Genomic DNA, 15,686 nt, shown 5'->3' on the forward strand with positions numbered 1-15,686 from the left:
GGAGGAGAACTCAGTGTAGAGGAAACATAGAGGAGAACACGGTGTAGAGGAAACATAAAGGAGAACACGATGTAGAGGGAACATAGAGGAGAACACGATGTAGAGGAAACATAAAGGAGAACACGATGTAGAGGAAACATAGAGGAGAACACGATGTAGAGGGAACATAGAGGAGAACTCAGTGTAGAGGAAACATAGAGGAGAACACGATGTAGAGGAAACATAAAGGAGAACACGATGTAGAGGGAACATAGAGGAGAACACGATGTAGAGGGAACATAGAGGAGAACACGATGTAGAGGGAACATAGAGGAGAACACGGTGTAGAGGGAACATAGAGGAGAACACGGTGTAGAGGAAACAGAGGAGAACACGATGTAGAGGAAACATAGAGGAGAACACGATGTAGAGGGAACATAGAGGAGAACACGATGTAGAGGGAATATAGAGGAGAACACGATGTAGAGGGAACATAGAGGAGAACACGATGTAGAGGAAACATAGAGGAGAACACGGTGTAGAGGAAACATAGAGGAGAACTCAGTGTGGAGGAAACATAGAGGAGAACACGATGTAGAAGAAACATAGAGGAGAACACGATGTAGAGGAAACATAGAGGAGAACACGGTGTAGAGGAAACATAGAGGAGAACACGATGTAGAGGAAACATAGAGGAGAACACGATGTAGAGGAAACATAAAGGAGAACACGATGTAGAGGAAACATAGAGGAGAACTCAGTTTGGAGGAAACATAGAGGAGAACACAGTGTAGAGGGAACATAGAGGAGGACACGATGTGGATAAACATAGAGGAGAACACAATATAGAGGAAACATAGAGGAGAACACTGTGTAGAGGGAACATAGAGGAGAACACAATATAGAGGAATCATAGAGGAGAACACGATGTAGAGGGAACATAGATGAGGACAGGATGTAGAGAAAACATAAAGGAGAACACGATGTGGATGAAACATAGAGGAGAACACAGTGTAGAGGAAACATAGAGGAGAACACGATGTAGATGAAACATAGAGGAGAACTCAGTTTGGAGGAAACATAGAGGAGAACACGGTGTAGAGGAAACATAGAGGAGAACACAGTGTAGAGGAAACATAGAGGAGAACACGATGTAGATGAAACATAGAGGAGAACTCAGTTTGGAGGAAACATAGAGGAGAACACAGTGTAGAGGAAACATAGAGGAGAACACGGTGTAGAGGAAACATAGAGGAGAACACGGTGTAGAGGAAACAGAGGAGGACACGATGTAGAGAAAACATAGAGGAGAACACGATGTAGAGGGAACATAGAGGAGGACACGGTGTAGAGGGAACATAGAGGAGAACTCAGTGTAGAGGGAAAATAGAGGAGAACTCAGTGTAGAGGGAAAATAGAGGAGAACACAATGTAGGATGTAGAGGAAACATAGAGGAGAACACGGGGTAGAGGAAACATAGAGGAGAACACGATGTAGAGAAAACATAGAGGAGGACACGGTGTAGAGGGAACATAGAGGAGGACACGATGAAGAGAAAACATAGAGGAGGACACGGTGTAGAGGAAACATAGAGGAGAACACGATGTAGAGGAAACATAGAGGAGAACATGGTGTAGAGGGAACATAGAGGAGGACACGGTGTAGAGGGAACATAGAGGAGAACACGATGTAGAGGAAACATAGAGGAGAACTCAGTGTAGAGGGAACATAGAGGAGAACACGATGTGGAGGAAACATAGAGGAGAACTCGATGTAGAGGGAACATAGAGGAGAACACGATGTAGGATGTAGAGGAAACATAGAAGAGAACACGGGTAGAGGAAACAGAGGAGGACACGATGTAGAGGAAACATAGAGGAGAATACGATGTGGAGGAAACATAGAGGAGAACACGGTGTATAGGGAACAGAGGAGAACACGATGTAGAGGGGACATAGAGGAGAACACGATGTAGAGGGAACATAGAGGAGAACACGATGTGGAGGAAACATAGAGGAGAACTCGATGTAGAGGGAACATAGAGGAGGACACGATGTAGGATGTAGAGGAAACATAGAGGAAAACACGGGGTAGAGGAAACATAGAGGAGAACACGATGTAGAGGGAACATAGAGGAGGACACGATGTAGAGGGAACATAGAGGAGGACACGATGTAGAGAAAACATAGAGGAGGACACGGTGTAGAGGAAACATAGAGGAGAACACGATGTAGAGGAAACATAGAGGAGAACATGGTGTAGAGGGAACATAGAGGAGGACACGGTGTAGAGGGAACATAGAGGAGAACTCGATGTAGAGGGAACATAGAGGAGAACACGATGTAGGATGTAGAGGAAACATAGAGGAGAACACGGGTAGAGGAAACAGAGGAGGACACGATGTGGAGGAAACATAGAGGAGAACACGATGTAGAGGGAACATATAGGAGAACACGGTGTAGAGGAAACATAGAGGAGAACACGATGTAGAGGGAACATAGAGGAGAACACGATGTGGAGGAAACATAGAGGAGAACACGGTGTAGAGGAAACATAGAGGAGAACACGATGTAGAGGGAACATAGAGGAGAACACGGTGTAGAGGAAACATAGAGGAGAACACGATGTAGAGGGAACATAGAGGAGAACACGATGTAGAGGGAACATAGAGGAGAACACGGTGTAGAGGAAACATAGAGGAGAACACGATGTAGAGGGAACATAGAGGAGAACACGATGTAGAGGAAACATAGAGGAGAACACAATGTAGAGAAAACATAGAGGAGAACACAGTGTAGAGGGAACATAGAGGAGGACACGATGTAGAGGATATATAGAGGACATGCCTCTGTCATGGTCAGCATGGGCTTCTGGGGTCTCTCCCTTCCCTCCCCTTTTCTCGTCTTTTTATACCTTTTCCCTCTCCTCCTCTTGCACTTGCTTTCTTTTCTTTCTCCTTTCCTTTTTTGTCTTCTTCCTTTTTTGATGGATAATGGCAGGCTCCCTTAGCTAGGTTGGGGTGGAACTTTAGCTTTTTTGTTATCTTTCCTTATAAACACTTGCCTGTGTTAATCGATAGATAAGTGAGGATATCTCCCAATCAATCGTTCATTGCCAATCAGATCTGGGCCTTACTGTAGCTTTGCTTGCTAACATGTCCATGGCCTTTCTTGTGGTATTTTCCTTACTGTTCCTCTCGGTTCCCAAGCCTTACGACTAATGTGTCTCTGTTCATTTTCACTACCTGATGGGTTATTTTTTTAACGTCACCGGTTTCAACAGTCCTTGCTAACTCTCCTGGCGAGTAGAGAATGTTCAATTCTAGAACTCATGTTACTTTGTACAGCGGTCATCTACATTTGTATTTTGTACAAACAACCAACGTATACTGGATGTATGTTGATTTCACGTTTTCAATAAAAACTAAGTGAAAGAAACATAGATGGCATGATGCAGGGAATCACAGAGGAGGACATGATGTAGAGAAAACACAGAGGAGGACATGACGTAGAGACATATGAGAGGACATGATGTAGCGGAAACATGGAAGAGGACATGATGTATTAGAAACATAGAGGAGGACATGATATATTAGAAACATAGAGTAGGACATGATGTATTAGAAACAGACGTAGCGGAAACAGAGCACAGGACTTGACATGCAGAAGACATAGGGGAGGACATGATACAGAAAAAATATAGAAGACTATATGATGAGAGGGAATAGAAGAACATCATGTAGAGGAGACATAGAGGAGGCCATGATGTTGAGAAAGCATAGACAACATGATGTAGTGGAAAGAGAGCACAGAACATGACATATAGAAATAATAGAAGAGGACATGATGTAGAAGAAACAGAGAATAGGACATGATGTAGAGGAGAGAGTGATGGAGAAGAAATATGATGTAGAAGAGACATAGAGGAGAGAGTTACGGAGAAGAAATATGATGTAGAGGAAACATAGAGGAGGGAGTGATGGAAAAGAATCATGATGTAGAAGAAACGTAGAGGAGAAAGTGCTGGAGAAGAAACATGTTGTAGAGGAAATGTAGAGGAGAAAGTGCTGGAGAAGAAACATGTTGTAGAGGAAATGTAGAGGAGAAAGTGCTGGAGAAGAAACATGTTGTAGAGGAGAAAGTGCTGGAGAAGAAACATGTTGTAGATGAAACGTAGAGGAGAAAGTGCTGGAGAAGAAACATGTTGTAGAGAAGAAAGTGCTGGAGAAGAAACATGTTGTAGAGGAAATGTAGAGGAGAAAGTGCTGGAGAAGAAACATGTTGTAGAGGAGAAAGTGCTGGAGAAGAAACATGTTGTAGAGGAGAAAGTGCTGGAGAAGAAACATGTTGTAGAGGAGAAAGTGCTGGAGAAGAAACATGTTGCAGAGGAAACGTAGAGGAGAAAGTGCTGGAGAAGTTACATGTTGTAGAGGAAACGTAGAGGAGAAAGTGCTGGAGAAGAAACATGTTGCAGAGGAAACGTAGAGGAGAAAGTGCTGGAGAAGAAACATGTTGCAGAGGAAACGTAGAGGAGAAAGTGCTGGAGAAGAAACATGTTGCAGAGGAAACGTAGAGGAGAAAGTGCTGGAGAAGAAACATGTTGCAGAGGAAACGTAGAGGAGAAAGTGCTGGAGAAGAAACATGTTGCAGAGGAAACGTAGAGGAGAAAGTGCTGGAGAAGAAACATGTTGTAGAGGAAACGTAGAGGAGAAAGTGCTGGAGAAGTTACATGTTGTAGAGGAAACGTAGAGGAGAAAGTGCTGGAGAAGAGTTGTAGAGGAAAGTGAGGAAAAGGTGATTTAGAGAAGATGTAGAGGGAAAGCTAGTTGTCGGAGTCACAGAGAGACAAGCTATATGGAGAGGGACACAGTGGGTCACAAAGAGGGAACACTGGAGGATGTACAATATGAGAGGACACAGAGCGGTGCAGACAAGTGGAGGATTATATGGAGGGGATACCACGAAGATGCAATGCAAAGCAACATAAAGGGGTGGATTTACTAAAGGCAAATATACTCTGCACTCTACTTGGGCATTTGCTCCCGAGCTTAATTAACTTAAGTTTCATTTAGTAAATAATAGCCAACTACTTATAAAAACCAGCATTCCTGCTTGCACATGAATGGATGATGGGAGTCAGCAGAGCTTCTCCTCCTAGGCTTTGGAGAAATGCCCTTGCAGAGAACACAGTCTATTTGCCTTTAGTAAATCCCCCCTAAATTGTACAGTATAGGGGACATACATTGTGCATTAGACACGTACAATATTGAAGAGACACAGATAGACATACAATGCAGAGATGACATAGAATTGGGATGAGCGGGAGAAAACAGGTGCTGATATCAGTCAGTTCATGGTTGGCTGAACAACCAGAAAGTTCTAAAAGCTCCAATCTGGAATTGCGGGAGGCTCGTGGGTCAGAGTGAGGAGACGGCATCATCCCTGTCACTCACATCTGAGTCGGCTGTCCATTATCTCCGATACAACCACCTGCTCCCCAGCTGTTTGCACGCTATTCTTCCCATTTATTGACTGTGGCTCTTAGTAGAGTATTGAAATTCTGAAGTGACATCTACATTTGTCTGACGCATTTCTACCTTCCAGGTGGCCTTGTCAAGATTCCAATAAACCTCGCAGCCATCATACTTCTGTCTACCATTATTCAATGACAAGTGATAGGCAACCAGCAGATCTCCAGCTATCCTTCTAGCCATAGAATGAACATAGCCAGGAGTGAATAGGCATGCTGCGATTTGTAGTTCCACAACAGCAACAAAGGTACTTGTTGCCTGACACTGCCCTAGACAGACGTACATTACATGTGTCAGAAGGGTGAGGGGTTGCAAAGTTCATTGTAAGTTATGTAACAGGTCTGAAATATAAGGGGCATCCAATGGAAATCGCATAGAGGCAGCAGGGAAAGCCGCCAATGATTTCACAGCCAGCTCCTCTGGGAAATAAGCGCCCATATACGGCACATGCAAATATAATAAACAGCTTGCAGGAATGAGTGGCCTCCATCTGGGGTCTATAGGACATGATGAGGATATTGATGGAGTGAAAGAATGAGTGGCCTCCATCTGGGGTCTATAGGACATGATGAGGATATTGATGGAGTGAAAGAATGAGTGGCCTCCATCTGGGGTCTATAGGACATGATGAGGATATTGATGGAGTGAAAGAATGAGTGGCCTCCATCTGGGGGTCTATAGGACATGATGAGGATATTGATGGAGTGAAGGAATGAGTGGCCTCCATCTGGGGTCTATAGGACACGATGAGGATATTGATGGAATGAAAGAATGAGTGGCCTCCATCTGGGGTCTATAGGACATGATGAGGATATTGATGGAGTGAAAGAATGAGTGGCCTCCATCTGGGGTCTATAGGACATGATGAGGATATTGATGGAGTGAAAGAATGAGTGGCCTCCATCTGGGGTCTATAGGACATGATGAGGATATTGATGGAGTGAAGGAATGAGTGGCCTCCATCTGGGGTCTATAGGACATGATGAGAATATTGATGGAGTGAAAGAATGATTGACCTCCATCTGGGGTCTATAGGACATGATGAGGATATCGATGGAGGGAAGGAATGAGTGGCCTCCATCTGGGGTCTATAGGACATGATGAGGATATTGATGGAGTGAAGGAATGAGTGGCCTCCATCTGGGGTCTATAGGACATGATGAGGATATTGATGGAGTGAAAGAATGATTGACCTCCATCTGGGGTCTATAGGACATGATGAGGATATTGATGGAGTGAAAGAATGAGTGGCCTCCATCTGGGGGTCTATAGGACATGATGAGGATATTGATGGAGTGAAGGAATGAGTGGCCTCCATCTGGGGTCTATAGGACACGATGAGGATATTGATGGAATGAAAGAATGAGTGGCCTCCATCTGGGGTCTATAGGACATGATGAGGATATTGATGGAGTGAAAGAATGAGTGGCCTCCATCTGGGGTCTATAGGACATGATGAGGATATTGATGGAGTGAAAGAATGAGTGGCCTCCATCTGGGGTCTATAGGACATGATGAGGATATTGATGGAGTGAAGGAATGAGTGGCCTCCATCTGGGGTCTATAGGACATGATGAGAATATTGATGGAGTGAAAGAATGATTGACCTCCATCTGGGGTCTATAGGACATGATGAGGATATCGATGGAGGGAAGGAATGAGTGGCCTCCATCTGGGGTCTATAGGACATGATGAGGATATCGATGGAGGGAAGGAATGAGTGGCCTCCATCTGGGGTCTATAGGACATGATGAGAATATTGATGGAGTGAAAGAATGAGTGACCTCCATCTGGGGTCTATAGGACATGATGAGGATATTGATGGAGTGAAGGAATGAGTGGCCTCCATCTGGGGTCTATAGGACATGATGAGGATATTGATGGAGGAAAGGAATGAGTGGCCTCCATCTGGGGTCTATAGGACATGATGAGGATATTGATGGAGGGAGTGAAAGATTCGGTCAGACTCCACCGGAGCGCTGGAAGAAGGTGGGGCCTCTGGGAGCCTCAGCTCCATCCAGACATTTCACAAACCAATCACAGAGCCAAGCAGCAAACATGGTGGATGTGACGCCTTTCAGGCTGAATGGTGAAGTGTTCCTATTGGTTGGATTCTATAGAAGAAGAGCATTCTGGGATTCATGGTTTGTTCTTTTGTGTCAACTTTCAAACAAATGAGCTGGAAAAGGCAAATATTAGGAAATAAAAGACTCATTTATCATTTCATTTACAGTCATTAACAAATCTTCCATTGGCTTCCATTTATTCTGTGTGCGCAAAAAAGAATGGCGTTTATTAAAGTGCAGTTTTAAAATACAACGGAGGATTCATTTTACTGAAGCCCAGCAAGAAATATAACAAAAATAGATTTTTGGTGACTTGTCACGTTTGCTTTTCCAACAAACCAATAAGAATTTGAGTTGCTGTCCTGGGGGCCCGGCAGCAGTCCTGAGCATAGTGTCCCCTATAGCTGCTTTGTCATCAGGCCCACCACTAGAGACATCAGTATTGCCGGGGAACTCCCATGATGCATTGCTGCGGCGCTCCGGTTCCTTTTGGTGCGGGGTCCGTTGCAGAGGGACGTGTCACAGCAGCTGATGCAAACAGAATTGACTTTACCCGGAGTGCAGAAAGACTGGTATCCAGCAGAAGCGATAAGACAGGCGGCCGATGAAGCACATGACTTGCGATATAATATGCCTGGAAAAACAAGAAGAGCCAATTACTTTCAGATCAGAGAAACGCTGATCTGTGAAATGAACTATTGATATTCTGGGAGATAGAAGCCGATCCCCTCCACCTGACTATTGAGCTGGCGGAATGTCCCAATCATTGTTCCTGATCAGCATAATGTGCCATGAATATAAAAACACAGAGCTGAGGGATGTGCCACCCATGTCCTATGAAGGTCACCGCATCACCTTGTGCGTCTACTCACACCGCTAGGACAACGCTAGCGCAGAACCTTCTCTGTGAAGCCGGCCAGAACCTTCTCTGTGACCGGCCAGAACCTTCGCTGTGACCGGCCAGAACCCTCTCTGTGACCGGCCAGAACCCTCTCTGTGACCGGCCAGAACCTTCTCTGTGATCGGCCAGAACCTTCTCTGCGAAGTTGGCCATAACCCTCTCTGTGACCGGCCAGAACCTTCTCTGTGACCGGCCAGAACCTTCGCTGTGACCGGCCAGAACCCTCTCTGTGACCGGCCAGAACCTTCTCTGTGATCGGCCAGAACCTTCTCTGCGAAGTTGGCCATAACCCTCTCTGTGACCGGCCAGAACCTTCTCTGTGACCGGCCAGAACCTTCGCTGTGACCGGCCAGAACCCTCTCTGTGACCGGCCAGAACCTTCTCTGTGATCGGCCAGAACCTTCTCTGCGAAGTTGGCCATAACCCTCTCTGTGACCGGCCAGAACCTTCTCTGCGAAGCCGGCCAGAACCCTCTCTGTGACCGGCCAGAACCTTCTCTGCGAAGCTGGTCAGAACCTTCTCTGTCAATTGAAAAGCAAGATGGGATAAACAAAGGTGTGTGAAAAACAGCCGGTCCCTAGTTTGAAATACTTACCCACCAGTCTGCTAACAAACCAAAATAAACCTGTCTAACAATATAAGTTAAAAACAGGAGTTTAGTTAACACACATTTGCAAAGGCATGCGGAAGCTGCAAGGCCAACAACAAGGCATCCTGCGTTTCTTGCAGAACCTAACACTAAATAACACTACTCAACCTGAGTGTCCAAGTGTCTTCACAAATGGAAGTACATGCTTGCTAATAGATGGATGGGAAACAGATTGCCGCTCATCCCTGAACTTATTGAATAGGTACGTGGGGCTACTTATTTCACCAAATTAGACCTGAAAGGGACATACAACCTAATCCGAATCCGTGACGGGGATGAGTGGAAAACAGCATTCAGAACCAGATACGGACTATTCGAATACCTTGTGATGCCATTCAGGCTATGTAATGCTCCCGCAGCTTTCCAAAGATTCATAAACGACATCTTTAGAGACTTACTTGATGTCTGTGTTGTAGTATATCTGGACGATATACTTATTTATTCTCGTTCTATGCCTGAACACATAAAACATGTAAGACTTGTGTTGTCCAGACTGCTCTCACACAGACTATACGTGAAATTAAAAAAATGTCTATTTCATAAAGAAGAAATATTATTTCTAGGATACTTCATATCCAAAACCGGAATTAAGATGGATATGAGTAAGATATCCTGTATTAGACTGGCCTATACCAACAACTCGTAAGGCCCTACAGCGATTCCTTGGATTCTCGAATTTCTATAGGAAGTTCATCAAGAACTTTTCCGCTATTGTGAGACCTCTCACACAACTGACAAGTATAAAAAAACCATTCAAATGGTCAGAAGAAGCAAATCAAGCCTTCTGCTTGTTAAAATCAAGCTTCACTTCTGCTCCCATACTACGCCATCCAGACCCATCCCTCCAATATATTCTAGAGGTAGATGCGTCAAATATGGCAGTAGGAGCAGTTCTCTCCCAACGACCAACAAACACTTCATCACTCCACCCAGTTGCTTTCTTTTCAAAATCACTAAGCAGCCCAGAGGTGAATTACCCAGTGGGTGAAAAGGAGTTGCTTGCCATAAAACTGGCACTGGAGAATTGGCGACATCTACTAGAAGGTACCCGGTTACCAATACTCATATATACAGATCATAAAAACCTTCAATACCTCCAGACTAACAAGACTCTCTCCCACCGGCAGGTACGATGGTCATTATTCTTTTTAAGATTTAATTTCCTAGTGACCTACACGCCTGCAGACAAAAATAAAAAAGCGGATGCGCTATCACGACTAACCGAAGATAACTGCGCCGAAATCCCTTCCATTCCCATAATACCCTATGAACGCATTATTGGTGTTGTCCGTTCCTTGAAGGAAGAGATTCTGCACAGTATAGGAATGGATTCACCTCCACCACAACTAAGTACTGATGCAGAAGGCTTCCTCTATTACAATGACAAACTTTACATACCCCCTACTATGCGCACCAAGATCTTGGAGTTATCACATGATGTGCCCATGGCAGGACATATGGGTATAACGAAAACCTTTAATTTGCTCACCAGGCAGTTTTGGTGGCCTGATATGAAGACGTCTGTACAAAAATTTGTTTCTTCATGTGACATCTGTGCAAGTTCCAAAATTGACACTACGAAACCATCTGGACTACTTTGTAATCTACCAATACCCCAGGTTCCATGGGAAGTTGTGTCCTTAGATTTTATAGTAGAACTACCACCTTCCAAAGGATTTAATACCATCCTAGTGTCAGTGGACCACTTGACAAAGATGGCACATTTCATCGCTATCCGTAGACTACCTTCATCTAAACAAACAGCGGAACTACTGATGAAACGTGTTTAAGTTGCATGGAATTCCAAAAACTCTTTTGTCCGACCGTGGTTCACAATTTATCTCTAAATTTTGGCAAGCACTTTGTCAAATTTTACGCATTGAGCGAAAGCTCACTTCTCCCTACCACCCTCAGACCAACGGACAGACTGAAAGAGTCAACCAGTGCATTGAGCAATATCTACGCTGCTACACATCATACCTGCAGGATGATTGGGTGGATCTCCTTCCTCTAGCAGAATTTGCTTACAACAACGCAACCCACAGTACTACGAAGCAAAGTCCGTTCTACTTGAACTATGGGTTTCATCCCACTCTTCTTCCACCACGCATCCTGCCATCGAGTAACCCAGTAGCCTCGGATTACCTTACCCAAATAAAAGACTCTCTGGGTTTACTCAATACCACTATATCACACGCTCACAGTCAACAAAAAAAGTACTACGACCTTCGTAGAAGACCTTCTCCTCAGTACGCTATTGGGGACCTTGTTTGGCTATCGACAAAGAACTTAAGATTAAAAATCCCTAGCAAGAAGCTTGGGCCTTTATTTTTGGGACCCTTCCCAATTAAAAAACTTATCGGAAAAGCTGCAGTACAGCTCACCCTACCAGCAGATCTCAAGATCCATCCCATCTTCCATGTGTCGCTACTGAAGCCCCATGTTCCTAACCAAGGAATAAGGCCTACCATCTTGCCTCCACCTCCAATACAAGTTGAAGGCGGAGAAGAGTATGAGATCAAGGAAATTTTGGATTCTCGCATCCATAGAGGAAGACTCCAGTATCTCATAAGATGGAAGAACTATGGACCCCAAGACGACACCTGGTTAGATACCTCTGATATTCATGCGCCTAGACTTATACGGAACTTTCACTCGAAACACCCAGAGAAACCTGTCCTATAGGCCTTCCGGAGCCGGCCTTAAGGGGGGGGGGGGTACTGTAAGATTCTGGTACCTCCGGTACCCTTAATCACCACTTTCCTCTGTAATGCGTCCCACCTTTCTCTTCAGGTGGTACGCATATACCTTTAAGAACGATGATGTCACTGCTGAGCGCCGCAGAGCGGCTATTTCAACCGCCGGCGGTCTCACTCACATTGTTCGTTCAACCTGCCTTGTGTATCCACATGCTTTCAAGCTTGTTTCTCGTTCGGAACCTCCAGCTATTCCCTCTACCTGGAGCAGACCGGAACCTCGCTACTGATCCCTGTATCTCGCTACCGGACCATTCCTTATCTACTGGACCTCTCTAACTACTAACATTACTTGTGATAAGTACCCCGCAGGGGAACCCTCCATAACCTTATTGCACTATCTACCTATGCACATTAAGGACTGTTACTACCTATCTATACTATCCTATCATCTGCACTGTTACATAGATTGCTAGCTCTTCAGCCTACTACCATCTATCATCTGCACTGCTGCATAGATTGCTAGCTCTTGAGTCTACTACTATCTATCCTTGCACTGGGTTATTCTATCCTGTATTTGTCATCTGCTGTCCTCACCACCTGTTAGCATACTCGATACTAACCTATCTGCATTCCTAATACCATCTTGAACTCTCCTGTACAAACCTATCAAGTGCTTACCATCCTTATCACTGTTCACACCTTTCCCTTCAGCACATCACCTTCATACTATCATATACATCCTATCACTCCAGGAACATCTCATTGACTGTGTATATCTGTATGTTGAAGCTGACAGGCCCACGGTGATGAGTCCTGGAGAGTTGGATCTGGTATTCAACACATCTCTGCATGACTACTGAGTGGAGATTTTGCAGCTGCAAATCCAGCCTATAATAAAAACGCAGGAGCGTTACAGACTCCTCCCAGCAATGACTCAGCAACTCAGCTCACCCTGCTCCTCCTCCCAGACCATGACTCCTCCCCCTATAATGGGAGCACTGGATGAGGAATGCTGAATTTTCAGAACTCCGAGCTCTGCGTGTGAAGAATGGTCCCATCGGGGAATGTTTGCTCCCCCAGCTCATCCTGCTCCCCCTCCCAGCAATGACTCAACAACTCTGCTCACCCTGCTCCTCCTCCCAGCAATGACTCAAAAACTCAGCTCCTCCTCCCAGCAATGACTCAGCAACTCTGCTCACCCTGCTCCTCCTCCCAGCAATGACTCAGCAACTCAGCTCCTTCTCCCAGCAATGACTCAGCAACTCAGCTCCTCCTCCCAGCAATGACTGAGCAACTCTGCTCACCCTGCTCCTCCTTCCAGCAATGACTCAGCAACTCTGCAAACCCTGCTCCTCCTCCCAGCAATGACTGACAACTCAGCTCCTCCTCCCAGCAATGACTCAGCAACTCAGCTCCTCCTCCCAGCAATGACTGAGCAACCCTACTCACTATGCTCCTCCTCCCAGCAATGACTCAGCAACTCAGCTCCTCCTCCCAGCAATGACTCAACAACTCTGCTCACCCTGCTCCTCCTCCCAGCAATGACTGAGCAATTCAGCTCCTCCTCCCAGCAATGACTCAGAAACTCTGCAAACCCTGCTCCTCCTCCCAGTAATGACTCAAAAACTCAGCTCCTCCTCCAAGCAATGACTGACAACTCAGCTCCTCCTCCCAGCAACGACTCAGCAACTCAGCTCCTCCTCCCAGCAATGACTCAAAAACTCAGATCCTCCTCCCAGCAATGACTGAGCAACTCTGCTCACCCTGCATCCCCTCCCAGCCATAACTCAGCAACTCTGCTTACCCTGCTCCCCCTCCCAGCAATGACTCAAAAACTCAGCTCCTCCTCCCAGCAATGACTCAGCAGTTCAGTTCACCCTGCTCCTCCTCCCAGCAATGACTCAAAAACTCAGCTCCTCCACCCAGCAATGACTCAGCAACTCAGCTCCTCCTCCCAGCAATGACTGAGCAACACTGCTCACCCTGTTCCTCCTCCCAGCAATGACTCAACAACTCAGCTCCTCCTCCCAGCAATGACTCAACAACTTAGCTCCTCCTCCCAGCAATGACTCAGCAACTCAGCTCCTCCTCCCAGCAATGACTCAGCAAATCTGCTCACCCTGCTCCTTCTCCCAGCAATGACTCAGCAACTCAGCTCCTCCTCCAAGCAATGACTCAGCAACTCTGCTCACCCTGCTCCTCCTTCCAGCAATGACTCAGCAACTCAGCTCCTCCTCCCAGCAATGACTGAGCAACCCTACTCACCCTGCTCCTCCTCCCAGCAAAGACTCAGCAACTCAGCTCCTCCTCCCAGCAATGACTCAGCAACTCTGCTCACCCTGCTCCTCCTCCCAGCAATGACTCAACAACTTAGCTCCTCCTCCCAGCAATGACTGAGCAAAACTGCTCACCCTGTTCCTCCTCCCAGCAATGACTCAACAACTCAGCTCCTCCTCCCAGCAATGACTCAACAACTTAGCTCCTCCTCCCAGCAATGACTCAGCAATTTAGCTCCTCCTCCAAGCAATGACTGAGCAACTCTGCTCACCCTGCTCCTCCTTCCAGCAATGACTCAGCAACTCAGCTCCTCCTCCCAGCAATGACTCAAAAACTCTGCTCACCCTGCTCCTCCTCCCAGCAATGACTCAACAACTTAGCTCCTCCTCCCAGCAATGACTGAGCAAAACTGCTCACCCTGTTCCTCCTCCCAGCAATGACTCAACAACTCAGCTCCTCCTCCCAGCAATGACTCAACAACTTAGCTCCTCCTCCCAGCAATGACTCAGCAACTCAGCTCCTCCTCCCAGCAATGACTCAGCAAATCTGCTCACCCTGCTCCTCCTCCCAGCAATGACTCAGCAACTCAGCTCCTTCTCCCAGCAATGACTCAGCAACTCAGCTCCTCCTTCCAGCAATGACTCAGCAACTCAGCTCCTCCTCCCAGCAATGACTGAGCAACCCTACTCACCCTGCTCCTCCTCCCAGCAAAGACTCAGCAACTCAGCTCCTCCTCCCAGAAATGACTCAGCAACTCTGCTCACCCTGCTCCTCCTCCCAGCAATGACTCAACAACTTAGCTCCTCCTCCCAGCAATGACTGAGCAAAACTGCTCACCCTGTTCCTCCTCCCAGCAATGACTCAACAACTCAGCTCCTCCTCCCAGCAATGACTCAACAACTTAGCTCCTCCTCCCAGCAATGACTCAGCAACTCAGATCCTCCTCCAAGCAATGACTGAGCAACTCTGCTCACCCTGCTCCTCCTTCCAGCAATGACTCAGCAACTCAGCTCCTCCTCCCAGCAATGACTCAGCAACTCTGCTCACCCTGCTCCTCCTCCCAGCAATGACTCAACAACTTAGCTCCTCCTCCCAGCAATGACTGAGCAAAACTGCTCACCCTGTTCCTTCTCCCAGCAATGACTCAACAACTCAGCTCCTCCTCCCAGCAATGACTCAACAACTTAGCTCCTCCTCCCAGCAATGACTCAGCAACTCAGCTCCTCCTCCCAGCAATGACTCAGCAAATCTGCTCACCCTGCTCCTCCTCCCAGCAATGACTCAACAACTTAGCTCCTCCTCCCAGCAATGACTGAGCAAAACTGCTCACCCTGTTCCTTCTCCCAGCAATGACTCAACAACTCAGCTCCTCCTCCCAGCAATGACTCAACAACTCAGCTCCTCCTCCCAGCAATGACTCAACAACTCAGCTCCTCCTCCCAGCAATGACTCAGCAACTCAGCTCCTTCTCCCAGCAATGACTCAGCAACTCAGCTCCTCCTCCCAGCAATGACTGAGCAACCCTACTCACCCTGCTCCTCCTCCCAGCAATGACTCAGCAACTCAGCTCCTCCTCCCAGCAAT

The 15,686-nt window shown here is 46.5% G+C and overlaps 1 protein-coding gene across 1 annotated transcript in view; it reads right to left on the bottom strand.

The window, feature by feature from the left end:
- Positions 1-7,485: 7,485 nt before the first annotated feature.
- Positions 7,486-15,686, bottom strand: part of LYPD1 (LY6/PLAUR domain containing 1) — a 111,367-nt gene continuing 103,166 nt past the window's right edge. The window contains exon 3 of the mRNA XM_082261018.1: positions 7,486-8,210. Coding sequence (XP_082117144.1) covers positions 7,975-8,210 — 236 coding nt within the window. The 3' untranslated portion in view covers positions 7,486-7,974. The remainder of the gene's footprint in view (positions 8,211-15,686) is intronic.

This window comes from Pelophylax lessonae (assembly GCF_965119305.1).
Source record: "Pelophylax lessonae genome assembly, chromosome: 6".
In the NCBI taxonomy this organism is placed as follows: domain Eukaryota; kingdom Metazoa; phylum Chordata; class Amphibia; order Anura; family Ranidae; genus Pelophylax; species Pelophylax lessonae.